Below are 21,567 nucleotides of genomic sequence, written 5' to 3'. Positions count from 1 at the left end.
ATGGAGAGAGAGAGACATCATGAAGGGGTTAGCTAAAGATATGGAGAGAGAGAAGGGGTTAGCTAAAGATATGGAGAGAGAGAGAAGGGGTTAGCTAAAGAGATGGAGAGAGAGAAGGGGTTAGCTAAAGAGATGGAGAGAGAGAGAAGGGGTTAGCTAAAGAGATGGAGAGAGAGAGAAGGGGTTAGCTAAAGAGATGGAGAGAGAGAGAGAAGGGGTTAGCTAAAGAGATGGAGAGAGAGAGAAGGGGTTAGCTAAAGAGATGGAGAGAGAGACATCATGAAGGGGTTAGCTAAAGAGATGGAGAGACATCATGAAGGGGTTAGCTAAAGAGATGGAGAGGGAGAGACATCATGAAGGGGTTAGCTAAAGAGATGGAGAGAGAGAAGGGGTTAGCTAAAGATATGGAGAGAGAGAGAAGGGGTTAGCTAAAGATATGGAGAGAGAGAGAAGGGGTTAGCTAAAGAGATGGAGAGAGAGAAGGGGTTAGCTAAAGAGATGGAGAGAGAAGGGGTTAGCTAAAGAGATGGAGAGAGGGAGAGACATCATGAAGGGGTTAGCTAAAGATATGGAGAGAGAGAGAAGGGGTTAGCTAAAGAGATGGAGGGGGAGAGAGACATCATGAAGGGGTTAGCTAAAGATATGGAGAGAGAGAGAAGGGGTTAGCTAAAGAGATGGAGGAGAGACATCATGAAGGGGTTAGCTAAAGATATGGAGAGAGAGAGAAGGGGTTAGCTAAAGAGATGGAGGGAGAGAGACATCATGAAGGGGTTAGCTAAAGAGATGGAGAGAGGGAGAGACATCATGAAGGGGTTAGCTAAAGAGATGGAGGGAGAGAGAAGGGGTTAGCTAAAGAGATGGAGAGAGAGACATCATGAAGGGGTTAGCTAAAGAGATGGAGAGACATCATGAAGGGGTTAGCTAAAGAGATGGAGAGAGAGACATCATGAAGGGGTTAGCTAAAGAGATGGAGGAGAGAGACATCATGAAGGGGTTAGCTAAAGAGATGGAGAGAGAGAGACATCATGAAGGGGTTAGCTAAAGAGATGGAGAGGGAGAGACATCATGAAGGGGTTAGCTAAAGAGATGGAGAGAGAGAGAGACATCATGAAGGGGTTAGCTAAAGAGATGGAGAGAGAGAGATCATGAAGGGGTTAGCTAAAGAGATGGAGGGGGAGAGAGACATCATGAAGGGGTTAGCTAAAGAGATGGAGAGGGAGAGACATCATGAAGGGGTTAGCTAAAGAGATGGAGAGGGAGAGACATCATGAAGGGGTTAGCTAAAGAGATGGAGAGAGAGAGAGACATCATGAAGGGGTTAGCTAAAGATATGGAGAGAGAGAGATCATGAAGGGGTTAGCTAAAGAGATGGAGGGGGAGAGAGACATCATGAAGGGGTTAGCTAAAGAGATGGAGGGGGAGAGAGACAGCGTGAAGGGGTTAGCTAAAGAGATGGAGAGAGAGAGAAGGGGTTAGCTAAAGAGATGGAGAGACATCATGAAGGGGTTAGCTAAAGAGATGGAGAGGGAGAGACATCATGAAGGGGTTAGCTAAAGAGATGGAGAGAGAGAGAGACATCATGAAGGGGTTAGCTAAAGAGATGAAGAGAGAGAGACATCGTGAAGGGGTTAGCTAAAGAGATGAAGAGAGAGAGACATCGTGAAGGGGTTAGCTAAAGAGATGGAGAGAGAGAGATCATGAAGGGGTTAGCTAAAGAGATGGAGAGAGAGACATCATGAAGGGGTTAGCTAAAGAGATGGAGAGAGAGAGATCATGAAGGGGTTAGCTAAAGAGATGGGAGAGAGAGAGAAGGGGTTAGCTAAAGAGATGGAGAGAGAGAAGGGGTTAGCTAAAGAGATGGAGAGAGAGAGAAGGGGTTAGCTAAAGAGATGGAGAGAGAGAGAAGGGGTTAGCTAAAGAGATGGAGAGAGAGAGAAGGGGTTAGCTAAAGAGATGGAGAGAGAGAGAAGGGGTTAGCTAAAGAGATGGAGAGAGAGAGAAGGGGTTAGCTAAAGAGATGGAGAGAGAGAAGGGGTTAGCTAAAGAGATGGAGAGAGAGAAGGGGTTAGCTAAAGAGATGGAGAGAGAGAAGGGGTTAGCTAAAGAGATGGAGAGAGAAGGGGTTAGCTAAAGAGATGGAGAGAGAGAGAAGGGGTTAGCTAAAGAGATGGAGAGAGAGACATCATGAAGGGGTTAGCTAAAGATATGGAGAGAGAGAGAAGGGGTTAGCTAAAGATATGGAGAGAGAGAGAAGGGGTTAGCTAAAGAGATGGAGAGAGAAGGGGTTAGCTAAAGAGATGGAGAGAGAGACATCATGAAGGGGTTAGCTAAAGAGATGGAGAGAGAGAGACATCATGAAGGGGTTAGCTAAAGAGATGGAGAGAGAGACATCATGAAGGGGTTAGCTAAAGAGATGGAGAGAGAGACATCATGAAGGGGTTAGCTAAAGAGATGGAGAGAGAGATCATGAAGGGTTAGCTAAAGAGATGAGAGAGAGACATCATGAAGGGGTTAGCTAAAGAGATGGAGAGAGAGAGACATCATGAAGGGGTTAGCTAAAGAGATGGAGAGAGAGACATCATGAAGGGGTTAGCTAAAGAGATGGAGAGGGAGAGACATCATGAAGGGGTTAGCTAAAGAGATGGAGAGAGAGAGAAGGGGTTAGCTAAAGATATGGAGAGAGAGAGAAGGGGTTAGCTAAAGAGATGGAGAGAGAGAGAAGGGGTTAGCTAAAGAGATGGAGAGAGAGAGAAGGGGTTAGCTAAAGAGATGGAGAGAGAGAGAAGGGGTTAGCTAAAGAGATGGAGAGAGAGAGAAGGGGTTAGCTAAAGAGATGGAGAGAGAGAGAAGGGGTTAGCTAAAGATATGGAGAGAGAAGGGGTTAGCTAAAGAGATGGAGAGAGGGAGAGACATCATGAAGGGGTTAGCTAAAGATATGGAGAGAGAGAGAAGGGGTTAGCTAAAGAGATGGAGGGGGAGAGACATCATGAAGGGGTTAGCTAAAGATATGGAGAGAGAGAGAAGGGGTTAGCTAAAGAGATGGAGGGGGAGAGAGACATCATGAAGGGGTTAGCTAAAGAGATGGAGAGAGGGAGAGACATCATGAAGGGGTTAGCTAAAGAGATGGAGGGAGAGAGAAGGGGTTAGCTAAAGAGATGGAGAGAGAGAGACATCATGAAGGGGTTAGCTAAAGAGATGGAGAGACATCATGAAGGGGTTAGCTAAAGAGATGGAGAGAGAGACATCATGAAGGGGTTAGCTAAAGAGATGGAGAGAGAGAGACATCATGAAGGGGTTAGCTAAAGAGATGGAGAGAGAGAAGACATCATGAAGGGGTTAGCTAAAGAGATGGAGAGGGAGAGACATCATGAAGGGGTTAGCTAAAGAGATGGAGAGAGAGAGACATCATGAAGGGTTAGCTAAAGAGATGGAGAGAGAGAGATCATGAAGGGGTTAGCTAAAGAGATGGAGGGGGAGAGAGACATCATGAAGGGGTTAGCTAAAGAGATGGAGAGGGAGAGACATCATGAAGGGGTTTAAAGAGATGGAGAGAGAGAGACATCATGAAGGGGTTAGCTAAAGATATGGAGAGAGAGAGAAGGGGTTAGCTAAAGAGATGGAGAGAGAAGGGGTTAGCTAAAGAGATGGAGAGAGAGACATCATGAAGGGGTTAGCTAAAGAGATGGAGAGAGAGAGACATCATGAAGGGGTTAGCTAAAGAGATGGAGAGAGAGACATCATGAAGGGGTTAGCTAAAGAGATGGAGAGAGAGACATCATGAAGGGGTTAGCTAAAGAGATGGAGAGAGAGACATCATGAAGGGGTTAGCTAAAGAGATGGAGAGGAGAGACATCATGAAGGGGTTAGCTAAAGAGATGGAGAGAGAGAGAAGGGGTTAGCTAAAGATATGGAGAGAGAGAGGGGTTAGCTAAAAAGAGATGGAGAGAGAGAGAAGGGGTTAGCTAAAGAGATGGAGAGAGAGAGAAGGGGTTAGCTAAAGAGATGGAGAGAGAGAGAAGGGGTTAGCTAAAGAGATGGAGAGAGAGAGAAGGGGTTAGCTAAAGAGATGGAGAGAGAGAGAAGGGGTTAGCTAAAGATATGGAGAGAGAAGGGGTTAGCTAAAGAGATGGAGAGAGGGAGAGACATCATGAAGGGGTTAGCTAAAGATATGGAGAGAGAGAGAAGGGGTTAGCTAAAGAGATGGAGGGGGAGAGACATCATGAAGGGGTTAGCTAAAGATATGGAGAGAGAGAGAAGGGGTTAGCTAAAGAGATGGAGGGGGAGAGAGACATCATGAAGGGGTTAGCTAAAGAGATGGAGAGAGGAGAGACATCATGAAGGGGTTAGCTAAAGAGATGGAGGGAGAGAGAAGGGGTTAGCTAAAGAGATGGAGAGAGAGAGACATCATGAAGGGGCTAGCTAAAGAGATGGAGAGACATCATGAAGGGGTTAGCTAAAGAGATGGAGAGAGAGAGACATCATGAAGGGGTTAGCTAAAGATATGGAGAGAGAGAGACATCATGAAGGGGTTAGCTAAAGAGATGGAGAGAGAGAGACATCATGAAGGGGTTAGCTAAAGAGATGGAGAGGGAGAGACATCATGAAGGGGTTAGCTAAAGAGATGGAGAGAGAGAGAGACATCATGAAGGGGTTAGCTAAAGAGATGGAGAGAGAGAGATCATGAAGGGGTTAGCTAAAGAGATGGAGGGGGAGAGAGACATCATGAAGGGGTTAGCTAAAGAGATGGAGAGGGAGAGACATCATGAAGGGGTTAGCTAAAGAGATGGAGAGAGAGAGAGACATCATGAAGGGGTTAGCTAAAGATATGGAGAGAGAGAGAAGGGGTTAGCTAAAGAGATGGAGAGAGAAGGGGTTAGCTAAAGAGATGGAGAGAGAGACATCATGAAGGGGTTAGCTAAAGAGATGGAGAGAGAGAGACATCATGAAGGGGTTAGCTAAAGAGATGGAGAGAGAGACATCATGAAGGGGTTAGCTAAAGAGATGGAGAGAGAGACATCATGAAGGGGTTAGCTAAAGAGATGGAGAGAGAGAGATCATGAAGGGGTTAGCTAAAGAGATGGAGAGAGAGACATCATGAAGGGGTTAGCTAAAGAGATGGAGAGAGAGAGATCATGAAGGGGTTAGCTAAAGAGATGGAGAGAGACATCATGAAGGGGTTAGCTAAAGAGATGGAGAGAGAGACATCATGAAGGGGTTAGCTAAAGAGATGGAGAGAGAGAGACATCATGAAGGGGTTAGCTAAAGAGATGGAGAGAGAGACATCATGAAGGGGTTAGCTAAAGAGATGGAGAGGGAGAGACATCATGAAGGGGTTAGCTAAAGAGATGGAGAGAGAGAAGGGGTTAGCTAAAGATATGGAGAGAGAGAGAAGGGGTTAGCTAAAGAGATGGAGAGAGAGAAGGGTTAGCTAAAGAGATGAGAGAGAGAAGGGGTTAGCTAAAGAGATGGAGAGAGAGAGAAGGGGTTAGCTAAAGAGATGGAGAGAGAGAGAAGGGGTTAGCTAAAGAGATGGAGAGAGAGAGACATCATGAAGGGGTTAGCTAAAGAGATGGAGAGAGAGACATCATGAAGGGGTTAGCTAAAGAGATGGAGAGGGAGAGACATCATGAAGGGGTTAGCTAAAGAGATGGAGAGAGAGAGAAGGGGTTAGCTAAAGAGATGGAGAGAGAGAGAAGGGGTTAGCTAAAGAGATGGAGAGAGAGAAGGGGTTAGCTAAAGAGATGGAGAGAGAGAGAAGGGGTTAGCTAAAGAGATGGAGAGAGAGAGAAGGGGTTAGCTAAAGAGATGGAGAGAGAGAGAAGGGGTTAGCTAAAGAGATGGAGAGAGAAGGGGTTAGCTAAAGATATGGAGAGAGAAGGGGTTAGCTAAAGAGATGGAGAGAGGGAGAGACATCATGAAGGGGTTAGCTAAAGATATGGAGAGAGAGAGAAGGGGTTAGCTAAAGAGATGGAGGGGAGAGACATCATGAAGGGGTTAGCTAAAGATATGGAGAGAGAGAGAAGGGGTTAGCTAAAGAGATGGAGGGGGAGAGAGACATCATGAAGGGGTTAGCTAAAGAGATGGAGAGAGGGAGAGACATCATGAAGGGGTTAGCTAAAGAGATGGAGGGAGAGAGAAGGGGTTAGCTAAAGAGATGGAGAGAGAGAGACATCATGAAGGGGTTAGCTAAAGAGATGGAGAGACATCATGAAGGGGTTAGCTAAAGAGATGGAGAGAGAGAGACATCATGAAGGGGTTAGCTAAAGAGATGGAGAGAGAGAGACATCATGAAGGGGTTAGCTAAAGAGATGGAGAGAGAGAGACATCATGAAGGGGTTAGCTAAAGAGATGGAGAGGGAGAGACATCATGAAGGGGTTAGCTAAAGAGATGGAGAGAGAGAGACATCATGAAGGGGTTAGCTAAAGAGATGGAGAGAGAGAGATCATGAAGGGGTTAGCTAAAGAGATGGAGGGGGAGAGAGACATCATGAAGGGGTTAGCTAAAGAGATGGAGAGGGAGAGACATCATGAAGGGGTTAGCTAAAGAGATGGAGAGAGAGAGAGACATCATGAAGGGGTTAGCTAAAGATATGGAGAGAGAGAGATCATGAAGGGGTTAGCTAAAGAGATGGAGGGGAGAGAGACATCATGAAGGGGTTAGCTAAAGAGATGGAGGGGAGAGAGACAGCGTGAAGGGGTTAGCTAAAGAGATGGAGAGAGAGAGAAGGGGTTAGCTAAAGAGATGGAGAGGGAGAGACATCATGAAGGGGTTAGCTAAAGAGATGGAGAGAGAGAGACATCGTGAAGGGGTTAGCTAAAGAGATGAAGAGAGAGACATCGTGAAGGGGTTAGCTAAAGAGATGAGAGAGAGACATCGTGAAGGGGTTAGCTAAAGAGATGGAGAGAGAGAGATCATGAAGGGGTTAGCTAAAGAGATGGAGAGAGAGACATCATGAAGGGGTTAGCTAAAGAGATGGAGAGAGAGAGAAGGGGTTAGCTAAAGAGATGGAGAGAGAGAGAAGGGGTTAGCTAAAGAGATGGAGAGAGAGAGAAGGGGTTAGCTAAAGAGATGGAGAGAGAGAGAAGGGGTTAGCTAAAGAGATGGAGAGAGAGAGAAGGGGTTAGCTAAAGAGATGGAGAGAGAGAGAAGGGGTTAGCTAAAGAGATGGAGAGAGAGAGAAGGGGTTAGCTAAAGAGATGGAGAGAGAGAGAAGGGGTTAGCTAAAGAGATGGAGAGAGAGAGAAGGGGTTAGCTAAAGAGATGGAGAGAGAGAGAAGGGGTTAGCTAAAGAGATGGAGAGAGAGACATCATGAAGGGGTTAGCTAAAGAGATGGAGAGAGAAGGGGTTAGCTAAAGAGATGGAGAGAGAGACATCATGAAGGGGTTAGCTAAAGAGATGGAGAGAGAGACATCATGAAGGGGTTAGCTAAAGAGATGGAGAGAGAGACATCATGAAGGGGTTAGCTAAAGAGATGGAGAGAGAGACATCATGAAGGGGTTAGCTAAAGAGATGGAGAGAGAGACATCATGAAGGGGTTAGCTAAAGAGATGGAGAGAGAAGGGGTTAGCTAAAGAGATGGAGAGAGAGACATCATGAAGGGGTTAGCTAAAGAGATGGAGAGAGAAGGGGTTAGCTAAAGAGATGGAGAGAGAGACATCATGAAGGGGTTAGCTAAAGAGATGGAGAGAGAGACATCATGAAGGGGTTAGCTAAAGAGATGGAGAGAGAGACATCATGAAGGGGTTAGCTAAAGAGATGGAGAGAGAGACATCATGAAGGGGTTAGCTAAAGAGATGGAGAGAGAAGGGGTTAGCTAAAGAGATGGAGAGAGAGACATCATGAAGGGGTTAGCTAAAGAGATGGAGAGAGAGAGACATCATGAAGGGGTTAGCTAAAGAGATGGAGAGAGAGACATCATGAAGGGGTTAGCTAAAGAGATGGAGAGAGAGACATCATGAAGGGGTTAGCTAAAGAGATGGAGAGAGAGAGATCATGAAGGGGTTAGCTAAAGAGATGGAGAGAGAGACATCATGAAGGGGTTAGCTAAAGAGATGGAGAGAGAGAGATCATGAAGGGGTTAGCTAAAGAGATGGAGAGAGAGACATCATGAAGGGGTTAGCTAAAGAGATGGAGAGAGAGACACATCATGAAGGGGTTAGCTAAAGAGATGGAGAGAGAGACATCATGAAGGGGTTAGCTAAAGAGATGGAGAGAGAGACATCATGAAGGGGTTAGCTAAAGAGATGGAGAGAGAGACATCATGAAGGGGTTAGCTAAAGAGATGGAGAGGGAGAGACATCATGAAGGGGTTAGCTAAAGAGATGGAGAGAGAGAGACATCATGAAGGGGTTAGCTAAAGAGATGGAGAGAGAGACATCATGAAGGGGTTAGCTAAAGAGATGGAGAGAGAGACATCATGAAGGGGTTAGCTAAAGAGATGGAGAGAGAGAGAAGGGGTTAGCTAAAGAGATGGAGAGAGAGAGAAGGGGTTAGCTAAAGAGATGGAGAGAGAGAGAAGGGGTTAGCTAAAGAGATGGAGAGAGAGAGAAGGGGTTAGCTAAAGAGATGGAGAGAGAGAGAAGGGGTTAGCTAAAGAGATGGAGAGAGAGAAGGGGTTAGCTAAAGAGATGGAGAGAGAGAGAAGGGGTTAGCTAAAGAGATGGAGAGAGAGAGAGAAGGGGTTAGCTAAAGAGATGGAGAGAGAGAGAGAAGGGGTTAGCTAAAGAGATGGAGAGAGAGAGAAGGGGTTAGCTAAAGAGATGGAGAGAGAGAGAAGGGGTTAGCTAAAGAGATGGAGGGAGGGAGACCGAGGAGAGGAACAACTCGCTACAGAAAGAGAACATAAAGGAAGGTACTTAACAGATCGACAAGGAGACACTGTCCAAAATCTGGCTTGCAGACTACTTACTTAAACTGCATACTGTGTAATAATTAAAAACATATGTACTTTTATTTAACTAGGCAAGTCAGTTAAGAACAAATTCTTATTTTCAATGACGGTCTAGGAACAGTGGGTTAACTGCCTTGTTCAGGGGCAGAACCACAGATTTTTACCTTGTCAGCTCGGGGGTTTGATCTTGCAAACCTTTCAGTTACTAGTCCAACGCTCTAACCACTGCTGCTAATATCTACGATGTACTGTTTAATAAAAACCAATGCAGTAAGTAACAAATATCAGCATACTAGTGTCTTCCTGCGGAGAACGAATCATTTCATGTGTAATTGCGTTGATTCCAGGGACAACTTATTAATTTTTGGTACAGGTGGGACGCCCCCCTCAGCTGTTGTCAAACAGGTGGGTCTGGAAAAACCATCTTCTCCAATAGTATGCACTGAACTGTACTTTGATGAAAAGCCTGAATGAACATGACATTTAAAACAAACTAAAATGTTCTACATTGCACATACTATACTTTTTGTTGGCCAAAATGTCTGCTGTTTAGTAATGGTATTTGGCCAGAGGTTTCATCTCAACAGGTTTAAAGTGTCTTCTTCTCCTCCTTTGAAGGAGGTGAGGAAATGAAGGTCAGACTATTGACATGAACCCCCCCCCCCCCTCCAAAAAAAAGACAAGAGGCTTGGATGTAAATGCGGGCCGGGGGCCATTCTGAGGTGAAAACCTGCTGAAGACGGGGTGTCTGTCCAGACAACCCCCCAAGAGGCCTGGATGGCCGGGGGCCATTCTGAGGTGAAACCTACCTGCTGAAGACGAGGTGTCTGTCCAGAAAGGCCTGGATGGCCGGGGGCCATTCTGAGGTGAAATCTACCTGCTGAAGATGAGGTGTCAGTCCAGACAACCCCCCCCCAAAGAGGCCTGGATGGCCGGGGGCCATTCTGAGGTGAAACCTACCTGCTGAAGATGAGGTGTCTGTCCAGACAACCCCCCCCCAAAGAGGCCTGGATGGCCGGGGGCCATTCTGAGGTGAAACCTACCTGCTGAAGATGAGGTGTCTGTCCAGACAACCCCCCAAAGAGGCCTGGATGGCTGGGGGCCATTCTGAGGTGAAACCTACCTGCTGAAGATGAGGTGTCTGTCCAGACAACCCCCCCCAAGAGGCCTGGATGGCTGGGGGCCATTCTGAGGTGAAACCTACCTGCTGAAGATGAGGTGTCGGTCCAGACAACACCCCCCCAAGAGGCTGGGGCTGGCTGGGGGCCATTCTGAGGTGAAACCTACCTGCTGAAGATGAGGTGTCGGTCCAGACAACACCCCCCCAAGAGGCCTGGATGGCTGGGGGCCATTCTGAGGTGAAACCTACCTGCTGAAGATGAGGTGTCAGTCCAGACAACCCCCTCCGCCCCCAAGAGGCCTGGATGGCTGGGGGCCATTCTGAGGTGAAACCTACCTGCTGAAGATGAGGTGTCAGTCCAGACAACCCCCCCCAAGAGGCCTGGATGGCTGGGGGCCATTCTGAGGTGAAACCTACCTGCTGAAGATGGTGTCTGTCCAGACAACCCCCCCAAGAGGCCTGGATGGCTGGGGGCCATTCTGAGGTGAAACCTACCTGCTGAAGATGGTGTCTGTCCAGACAACCCCCCCCCCAAGAGGCCTGGATGGCTGGGGGCCATTCTGAGGTGAAACCTACCTGCTGAAGATGAGGTGTCGGTCCAGACAACCCCCCCCCAAAGAGGCCTGGATGGCCGGGGGCCATTCTGAGGTGAAACCTACCTGCTGAAGATGAGGTGTCGGTCCAGACAACCTCCGTCAACCCCACCATGTTTAGGATACAACACCCTGCTGGTCAGTCTGGAGGTGAAGTTAGTCGGGGCCTGGCATCTCTGCTTGGGCTCTGGGCACTGGTGGGGTGTGAACAGGGAGAAGGGGGGGCAGGTAGTCACCGGGTTCCTACACCTGGAATCAAATGTACAAAAATACATCAGAAATGAGTCAATAAGAGGTATTTTCAAAATGCCAGGCATGTTACGTAGAATGTATGCACGCATGACTGTAAGTCGCTTTGGATAAAAGCGTCTGCTAAATGGCATATATTATTATTATTATTATTACAAATCATATCATTGCTACATTGGCTGGACTTACTATAGAGCAAGTTAAAGTGTACAAATATTTAGGTGTGTGGGTTGATGATGAGCTGAGCTACACTGTGCATGTAGAGAACTGGATAAGGAAGCTCAAGCCGAGAATAGGTTTCTATTACCGGCATAAGGCTTGTTGTTCTTTTGAGGCCAGGAAGGAGCTGGTACGATGTACATCACTGTCGGTTTTAGATTGTAGTGATGTTATATATATATATATATATAGGCCTCAACCACTACCCTGAGAGCCCTTGATTCAGTGTATCGTGCAGCCTCTCAGGTTCATTACACATCAGAAACGGCTAACACATCATTGTGATCTCTACAGCGCTGTTGGCTGGTCGTCATTGACCTTGCGTAGGTTTAAACACTGGTATACACTGATTTATAAGGTCATATTGTAGGTTTAAACACTGGTATACACTGATTTATAAGGTCATATTGTAGGTTTAAACACTGGTATACACTGATTTATAAGGACATATTGTAGGTTTAAACACTGGTATACACTGATTTATAAGGTCATATTGTAGGTTTAAACACTGGTATACACTGATTTATAAGGTCATATTGTAGGTTTAAACACTGATTTATAAGGTCATATTGTAGGTTTAAACACTGATTTATAAGGCCATATTGTAGGTTTAAACACTGATTTATAAGGCCATATTGTAGGTTTAAACACTGGTATACACTGATTTATAAGGCCATATTGTAGGTTAAAACACTGATTTATAAGGTCATATTGTAGGTTTAAACACTGATTTATAAGGTCATATTGTAGGTTTAAACACTGATTTATAAGGTCATATTGTAGGTTTAAACACTGATTTATAAGGTCATATTGTAGGTTTAAACACTGATTTATAAGGTCATATTGTAGGTTTAAACACTGGTATACACTGATTTATAAGGTCATATTGTAGGTTTAAACACTGGTATACACTGATTTATAAGGTCATATTGTAGGTTTAAACACTGATTTATAAGGTCATATTGTATGTTTAAACACTGATTTATAAGGCCATATTGTAGGTTTAAACACTGATTTATAAAGCCAGATTGTAGGTTTAAACACTGGTATACACTGATTTATAAGGCCATATTGTAGGTTAAAACACTGATTTATAAGGTCATATTGTAGGTTTAAACACTGATTTATAAGGTCATATTGTAGGTTTAAACACTGATTTATAAGGTCATATTGTAGGTTTAAACACTGATTTATAAGGTCATATTGTAGGTTTAAACACTGATTTATAAGGTCATATTGTAGGTTTAAACACTGATTTATAAGGTCATATTGTAGGTTAAAACACTGATTTATAAGGTCATATTGTAGGTTTAAACACTGGTATACACTGATTTATAAGGACATATTGTAGGTTTAAACACTGATTTATAAGGACATATTGTAGGTTTAAACACTGATTTATAAGGTCATATTGTAGGTTTAAACACTGATTTATAAGGACATATTGTAGGTTTAAACACTGGTATACACTGATTTATAAGGACATATTGTAGGTTTAAACACTGATTTATAAGGCCATATTGTAGGTTTAAACACTGATTTATAAAGCCAGATTGTAGGTTTAAACACTGGTATACACTGATTTATAAGGCCATATTGTAGGTTAAAACACTGATTTATAAGGTCATATTGTAGGTTTAAACACTGATTTATAAGGTCATATTGTAGGTTTAAACACTGATTTATAAGGTCATATTGTAGGTTTAAACACTGATTTATAAGGTCATATTGTAGGTTAAAACACTGATTTATAAGGTCATATTGTAGGTTAAAACACTGATTTATAAGGTCATATTGTAGGTTAAAACACTGATTTATAAGGTCATATTGTAGGTTTAAACACTGGTATACACTGATTTATAAGGACATATTGTAGGTTTAAACACTGATTTATAAGGACATATTGTAGGTTTAAACACTGATTTATAAGGTCATATTGTAGGTTTAAACACTGATTTATAAGGACATATTGTAGGTTTAAACACTGGTATACACTGATTTATAAGGACATATTGTAGGTTTAAACACTGATTTATAAGGCCATATTGTAGGTTTAAACACTGATTTATAAAGCCAGATTGTAGGTTTAAACACTGGTATACACTGATTTATAAGGCCATATTGTAGGTTAAAACACTGATTTATAAGGTCATATTGTAGGTTTAAACACTGATTTATAAGGTCATATTGTAGGTTTAAACACTGATTTATAAGGTCATATTGTAGGTTTAAACACTGATTTATAAGGTCATATTGTAGGTTTAAACACTGATTTATAAGGTCATATTGTAGGTTAAAACACTGATTTATAAGGTCATATTGTAGGTTAAAACACTGATTTATAAGGTCATATTGTAGGTTAAAACACTGATTTATAAGGTCATATTGTAGGTTAAAACACTGATTTATAAGGTCATATTGTAGGTTAAAACACTGATTTATAAGGTCATATTGTAGGTTAAAACACTGATTTATAAGGTCATATTGGGTAAAATGCCACTTTATCTCTGTTCTTTTTTAGTCCGGTCAGTAAATAAATATCAATTACAGTCCCATTCTGATTTGCTTCTCACGGTACCAAAAATGACAACAGGTCGTGGTATAAATAGTTTTAGTTACTCAGCTCCGTGGAATTCTCTCCTGAACATTTTAAAATGTGATGATCTAGTTTCGTTGGTTGGAGTTTAAAAACACTTGATCGATGTATATATCATAGAAGAGTGTAATTGTTTTTAGGCCAGCTGTTTTTAGGCCAGCTGTTTTTAGGCCAGCTGTTTTTAGGCCAGCTGTTTTTAGGCCAGCTGTTTTTAGGCCAGCTGTTTTTAGGCCAGCTGTTTTTAGGCCAGCTGTTTTTAGGCCAGCTGTTTTTAGGCCAGCTGTTTTTAGGCCAGCTGTTTTTAGGCCAGCTGTTTTTAGGCCAGCTGTTTTTAGGCCAGCTGTTTTTAGGCCAGCTGTTTTTAGGCCAGCTGTTTTTAGGCCAGCTGTTTTTAGGCCAGCTGTTTTTAGGCCAGCTGTTTTTAGGCCAGCTGTTTTTAGGCCAGCTGTTTTTAGGCCAGCTGTTTTTAGGCCAGCTGTTTTTAGGCCAGCTGTTTTTAGGCCAGCTGTTTTTAGGCCAGCTGTTTTTAGGCCAGCTGTTTTTAGGCCAGCACGTTTGTGTTTTTAATGTAATATGTAATTGTTGTACTGTGTGTGTGTGTTTATAGTGTTGTTTAATGTTGTGTTCATGTAAGTAAGTTGTGTTCCTGCTATTGGACCAGGTCTCTCTTGGAAAAGAGATATTATCTCAATGAGAAAAACCTTTATGAATAAAAGGACAAATACAAAATATACACACAGTTCATCTACACATAATAACAACTAAGTAAAACCATTGAAAATTTGTTTAAAAAATACAAAACTGAAATTCCATTTACATATGTATTCAGACCCTTTACTCAGTACTTTGTTGAAGCACCTTACAGCCTTGAGTCTTCTTGTCTTCTATGACGCTACAAGCTTGGCACACCTGTATTTGGGGAGTTTCTCCCATTCTTCTCTGCAGATCCTCTCAAGCTCTGTCAGGTTGGATGGGGAGTGTCGCTGCACAGCTATTTTCAGGTCTCCAGAGATGTTTGATCGGGTTCAAGTCTGGGCTCCGGCTGGGACACTCAAGGACATTCAGAGACTTGTCCTGTTGAAAGGTGAACCTACGCCCCAGTCGGAGGTCCTGAGCGCTCTGGAGCAGATTTTCATCAAGGATCTCTCTGTAATTTTCTCCGTTCATCTTTCCCTCTATCCTGACTAGTCTCCCAGTCCCTGCTACTGAAAAACATCCCCACCACCATGCTTCATCGTAGGGATGGTGCCAGCTTTCCTCCAGACGTGACGCTTGGCATTCAGGCCAGAGTTTAATCTTGGTTTCATCAGACCAGAGAATCTCGTTTCTCCTGGTTTGAGAGTCTTTAGGTGCCTTTTGGAAAACTCCAAGCGGGCTGTCATGTGCCTTTTACTGAGGATTGGCTTCCGTCTGGCGCCTCTACATGACTGGTGGAGTGCTGCAGAGATGGTTGTCCTTCTGGAAGGTTCTGCCATCTCCACAGAGGAACTGTTAGAGTGACCATCGGGTTCTTGGTCACCTCCCTGACTAAGGCCCTTCTCCCCAGATTGCTCAGTTTGGCTGGGCGGCCAGCTCTAGGAAGAGTCTTGGTGATTCCAAACTTCTTCCATTTAAGAATGATGGAGGCCACTGTGTTCTTGGGGACCTTCAACGCTGCAGAAATGTTTTGGTACCCTTCCCCAGATCTGTGCCTCGACACAATCCTGTCTCGGAGCTCTACGGACAATTCCTTCGACCTCATGGCTTGATTTTTGCTCTGACATGCACTGTCAACTGTGGGACCTTATATAGACAGGTGTGTGCCTTTCCAAATCATGTCCAATCAATTGAATTTACCACAGGTGGACTCCAATCAAGTTGATGAAACATCTCAAGGATGATCAATGGAAACAGGATGCATCTGAGCTCATAGCAAAGGGTCTGAAAAGCCTTTATGTAATAAATATGTAAATAAGGTATTTCTGTTTTTTTAGTTAATTTGCAAATGTATGTAAAAACTTGTTTTCGCCTTTATGAATATATATAATAATAATATAGAATAAGGCTGTTACGTAACAAAATGTGTTAAAAAGTCAAGGGGTCTGAATACTTTCTGAAGTCTGGTGATGACAACATAAACAAACAAGAGTGTTCAAACCTGGCATGCTGCTCCCTGAGGTACTCTGTGATGATGCTGTCCAGGGCAGGCGGGGAAGGCAGGTGTCTGTCCAGCTGTTTCTTCATGGCAGGACTCTGGCTAAATGCTCCGTGGTCTGACTTCTGTCTCAGCACACCGGAGGACCGTTTCCCACTGCTAACACCAAGTCCAGTCCCAGGGCCACCGAGGACCGAGGAGCGCTCCCGCGTGAACAGGATACGCCCGATCTGGGGCGAACCTTGGGGAGGTGGGCCGTGAGGGGTACAAGGAGGGAAGGAGGAGGTGGGACGTGGCGTCTGGACCGAGGAAGACGAAGACGATTGGGTCACCGCAGTGAGGCGAGCAGCCACTACCACTCCTCCGTTGACCATGCCCCTTGGGGTTCTGGGTAATACAGAGGACGAAGAGACAGGGGGGAGGAGCTACAGAGACTGCCTGGTAGAGCGAGGGGGAGGAGGAGAGGGGGATGGAGAGGGAGAGCGGGCCGCAGGGGAGATTAGCCTCCTTGGTGAGGGCTGAGGCGGTATCCTGGAGTCCTTTAGCCACCAGGTGGTTCCTGATGAGCAGCAACAACTCCTTCTCAGGAAAGGAGATACGTGATTGGGCCACAACGTTTGCCCTCTGGAGCCGGGCCAAAGACACATCTGTCCCTATCAACAAGGGTTTACCTGAGGAAAACAGACACATTATGAAAATAAAGATCATTTTGTCCTAGTTGTTTATAAACTACCGTGCATTTTTTATCAGAGGCGGGACAACATCAGTATCGTAATATTTTTCCCACGGAAAAAAATTAAATAAACACACAAACCAAACTAATTTGGTCCTTTAAAAAACCTGCTGTATGTAAAACATTGTGTGCTTGTAGCTTGGAAAATAAATACATGCGACTCTGGCTAAAACAATGGTTTGTTTCCAACAATAGGGCTGTTTTCCTAAAGACGGTCAATTGTGGCATCATCCCGACCTAACATTTTACAATCTCAGATTTATGGTTTTCCATATATCGTATCGCTACCTTGTATGAAACTGGCTATGAAAATAAAACGTTTGTCTGTTCTGAAGGTGGTTTTTGGTGATTTTGACTTACCCGACACCCTCTCTATGAGCTCGGCAGAGTATCGACAGAAGCGAACGTGTTGGGAGCGTTTGTCCTGCAGCACAGGTTCCTTCATCAGCTGCTGGATGTGTGAGGAGGAGAATAGAGGCAGCTTGGAGATGATCTGACTGACAGCCCTGGAGCGAGACAGACCAACCAGAGCCTTGCAAGCCAACGCTCTAATCAGATCTGCGTCCGTAATGGGCATCTTGACCGTCAGTAAACCAAGGAGGACCTGGAAGAACAGTTTAGTTACAGAAGAAAACAAAAACAAAAAAAAATAGTTTTTAAAATGTTTTGAGGATCAACGAGAAGCCCGTCTTTACTGCAGTAAAGCATTTTACAGCCCCGTTCCCCGAGACACACGCCTACACAGAGGACACGAGTCGTCACAACCCCCTTACCTTAATGCCGTTGTTGGCCTGGACAACGTTCCACATCTTGGTGAGCACACTCTCCTGTGGGGGGTGATGCAGAAAGCTGCCCAAGGAAGTGAGGGTCTGGTCGGGGGCACACACACAGTTGGTGACCACCTGGAGCGCTGACTTCTGGATCTCTGCATCATTGACAAACACCTCTCCCTCCGCCACCCCCAGGATAATACTCATTCCTGCAGGAGGAACACAGTGAAAGGTAACTTTCTTGTCTAACATAGTATTGAGAACAAAATTATAGTCCAGTCACTGGTTTAAGAAATAGATCAGATTGTATAAAACATGTACAGAAAAGAGACTGATCTAGAAGTATAGACATAGAGAATATAGAGCAACTGATCTAGCAGTATAGATATAGAGAATATAGAGCAACTGATCTAGAAGTATAGACAGAAAATATAGAGCAACTGATCTAGCAGTATAGATATAGAGAATATAGAGCAACTGATCTAGCAGTATAGATAGAGAATATAGAGCAACTGATCTAGCAGTATAGATAGAGAATATAGAGCAACTGATCTAGCAGTATAGATGAAGAATATAGAGCAACTGATCTAGTATTATAGGCGGAGAATAGAGCGACTGGTCTAGTAATATAGTTATAGAGAATATAGAGCGACTGGTCTAGTAATATAGATATAGAGAATATAGAGCGACTGGTCTAGTAATATAGTTAGAGAATATAGAGCGACTGGTCTAGTAATATAGATATAGAGAATATAGAGCGACTGGTCTAGTAATATAGTTATAGAGATTATAGAGCGACTGGTCTAGTAATATAGTTATAGAGAATATAGAGCGACTGGTCTAGTAATATAGATATAGAGAATATAGAGCGACTGGTCTAGTAATATAGTTAGAGAATATAGAGCGACTGGTCTAGTAATATAGATATAGAGAATATAGAGCGACTGGTCTAGTAATATAGTTAGAGAATATAGAGCGACTGGTCTAGTAATATAGATATAGAGAATATAGAGCGACTGGTCTAGTAATATAGATATAGAGAATATAGAGCGACTGGTCTAGTAATATATGTAGAGATTATAGAGCGACTGGTCTAGTAATATAGATATAGAGAATATAGAGCGACTGGTCTAGTAATATAGAGCGACTGGTCTAGTAATATAGATATAGAGAATATAGAGCGACTGGTCTAGTAATATAGGCGGAGAATATAGAGCAACTGGTCTAGTAATATAGGCGGAGAATATAGAGCGACTGGTCTAGTAATATAGGCGGAGAATATAGAGCGACTGGTCTAGTAATATAGGCGGAGAATATAGAGCGACTGGTCTAGTAATATAGGCGGAGAATATATATATATTTTTTAAACATAACATAAGCCTCAGCAACATTAATGTATTAGAAACAGTTCTGTTACAATGAGGTTTGCTTCAAGGCTATAGGCCCAATACATTATCACTGCCTATTGGCTTTGCTTGAATTGCCCTGCCAATGAGGTTTTTCCCTTCTCAGACCATTTTGAAATAATATTTCATGTGAGGTACATGATCATGTAAGGGGCAGCAGGGTAGCCTAGTGGTTAGAGCGTTGGACTAGTAACCAGAAGGTTGCAAGTTCAAACCCCCGAGCTGGCAAGGTACAAATCTGTCGTTCTGCCCCTGAACAACTGTTCCTAGGCCGTCATTGTAAATAAGAATTTGTTCTGAACTGACTTGCCTAGTTAAATAAAGGTAAAAAATTTAAGAAATGTGTCATTATTTTCTGATCGCTGCTGAAGTGTCGTTCTCGGGCAACGACCCACTCACACAGAAGGGTCATTCTGACGATGGCTGATATGTAGATTTGTTTTTAAGTGATTGATAACATTTACAAGTGTGCCTTCATGAATTTACATTAAGAAAAATAATTAAACAAATTCCCATAACATTTCGTGACCTTAAAAAAGCCTCATTTGAAAACTTGGGACAGTCACATCATGAGCATTCATGCTGGCACGTTTTTTCAAATCTGCTCCATCTCCAACAGCCTACTGTAAAACATACAGATTCACAGACTAGCTGCATATCAACGTCAACAATGCTGATCCAAGGAAATAAATGCCCTGGCACGAGGCCTGCCCTGCCGTCAGCAGCAAGAAACTAATAAAACAAATAGGAATGTTTGGTGATCGACTAGAAACGCCTTGGAGACCGACCAGTTGGTGATCACTGCTTTAGAGAGACTGACCTGGTAGTATAGATATAGAGAATCTAGAGAGACTGACCTGGTAGTATAGATAGAGAATCTAGAGAGACTGACCTGGTAGTATAGATATAGAGAATCTAGAGAGACTGACCTGGTAATATAGATATAGAGAATCTAGAGAGACTGACCTGGTAGTATAGATATAGAGAATCTAGAGAGACTGACCTGGTAGTATAGATATAGAGAATCTAGAGAGACTGACCTGGTAGTATAGATATAGAGAATCTAGAGAGACTGACCTGGTAGTATAGATATAGAGAATCTAGAGACTGACCGGGTAGTATAGATATAGAGAATCTAGAGAGACTGACCTGGTAGTATAGATATAGAGAATCTAGAGAGACTGACCTGGTAGTATAGATATAGAGAATCTAGAGAGACTGACCTGGTAGTATAGATATAGAGAATCTAGAGAGGCTGACCTGGTAGTATAGATATAGAGAATCTAGAGAGACTGACCTGGTAGTATAGATATAGAGAATCTAGAGAGACTGACCTGGTAATATAGATATAGAGAATCTAGAGAGACTGACCTGGTAGTATAGATATAGAGAATCTAGAGAGACTGACCTGGTAGTATAGATATAGAGAATCTAGAGAGACTGACCTGGTAGTATAGATATAGAGAATCTAGAGACTGACCGGGTAGTATAGATATAGAGAATCTAGAGACTGACCGGGTAGTATAGATATAGAGAATCTAGAGACTGACCGAGTAGTATAGATATAGAGAATCTAGAAAGACTGACCGAGTAGTATATAGAGAATGTAGAGAACTGACTACTAGTAGTATAGATATAGAGAATATAGAGAGACTGGCATAGTAGTATAGATATAGAGAATCTAGAGAGACTGACAGGTAACCTAGTATATAGAGAATGTAGAGAAACTGACCTAGTAGTATAGATATAGAGAATCTAGAGAGACATACCGACAGTGCAGACGGTGGATCCTCCTTCATCCAGCACGTCTACAGTCTCAGCTAGCAGTAAAGCTGAACTTTAGGTACTACAGTCAGCATAGCCAGGATGTCAGGCAGGTAAACCTGCACCGTATCAGACCTGGTAGACAGAATCAGGTCGTAAATAAGACAGTATTATCTCTATGGGGGTACAGCAGTCTTACTGACAAGGGGAGGAGGATCCTGAGCAGGACTTTTATCTTAGCTCACTATAGATATAACTGTAACTTTTTAAATCACAATGTGTGTATAGATGTTATCCAACGTGTACATTTTGTCATGACAACAAAACGATGGCGAGAAACTGGCCGAAGAGATATGTGAAGTCTTCATCAGAAGAATGTGCAGGTGTTAAAATCAGGTCAATTAGAGAGACTACAGGTAACCTACCTGCCATAGTAAGTCCTCCAGTAGAATCAGGTCAATTAGAGAGACTACAGGTAACCTACCTGCCATAATAACTCCTCCAGTAGAATCAGGTCAATTAGAGAGACTACAGGTAACCTACCTGCCATAATAACTCCTCCAGTAGAATCAGGTCAATTAGAGAGACTACAGGTAACCTACCTGCCATAGTAACTCCTCCAGTAGAATCAGGTCAATTAGAGAGACTACAGGTAACCTACCTGCCATAGTAACTCCTCCAGTAGAATCAGGTCAATTAGAGAGACTACAGGTAACCTACCTGCCATAGTAAGTCCTCCAGTAGAATCAGGTCAATTAGAGAGACTACAGGTAACCTACCTGCCATAGTAACTCCTCCAGTAGAATCAGGACAATTAGAGAGACTACAGGTAACCTACCTGCCATAGTAACTCCTCCAGTCACAGGCTATGGAGATGAGTTGTAACACGAGGGGAATACAGGAGAGCTTGTGAAACACCTCCACAGGTTCCCAGTGAAGCTGAGTGGGTCCACAGTCTATTAGAAAGTCCATCATGTCCACCACCTGCTCATGACTGTACGAACACGACTGTGGGGGGGAGGGGGGGGGGGGCACAGACACACAACAAGTCATCAATAAAGTCAAAATCAACCAATTTTCTTTTTCTATTG

General features: G+C 43.5%; 1 protein-coding gene across 1 annotated transcript in view; it reads right to left on the bottom strand.

The window, feature by feature from the left end:
- The window catches only part of LOC124003675 (DDB1- and CUL4-associated factor 1-like), a 49,107-nt gene that overhangs the window by 17,166 nt on the left and 10,374 nt on the right, over nt 1-21,567 (bottom strand). The window contains 8 exon segments of the mRNA XM_046312185.1: nt 10,672-10,854; nt 15,807-16,206; nt 16,250-16,474; nt 16,897-17,140; nt 17,310-17,515; nt 20,482-20,536; nt 20,539-20,611; nt 21,315-21,484. Of these exon segments, the coding sequence (XP_046168141.1) occupies nt 10,672-10,854; nt 15,807-16,206; nt 16,250-16,474; nt 16,897-17,140; nt 17,310-17,515; nt 20,482-20,536; nt 20,539-20,611; nt 21,315-21,484 (1,556 nt within the window).

This window comes from Oncorhynchus gorbuscha, linkage group LG18 (assembly GCF_021184085.1).
Source record: "Oncorhynchus gorbuscha isolate QuinsamMale2020 ecotype Even-year linkage group LG18, OgorEven_v1.0, whole genome shotgun sequence".
NCBI lineage: Eukaryota > Metazoa > Chordata > Actinopteri > Salmoniformes > Salmonidae > Oncorhynchus > Oncorhynchus gorbuscha.
This window is presented reverse-complemented; position numbering and strand designations above follow the sequence as displayed.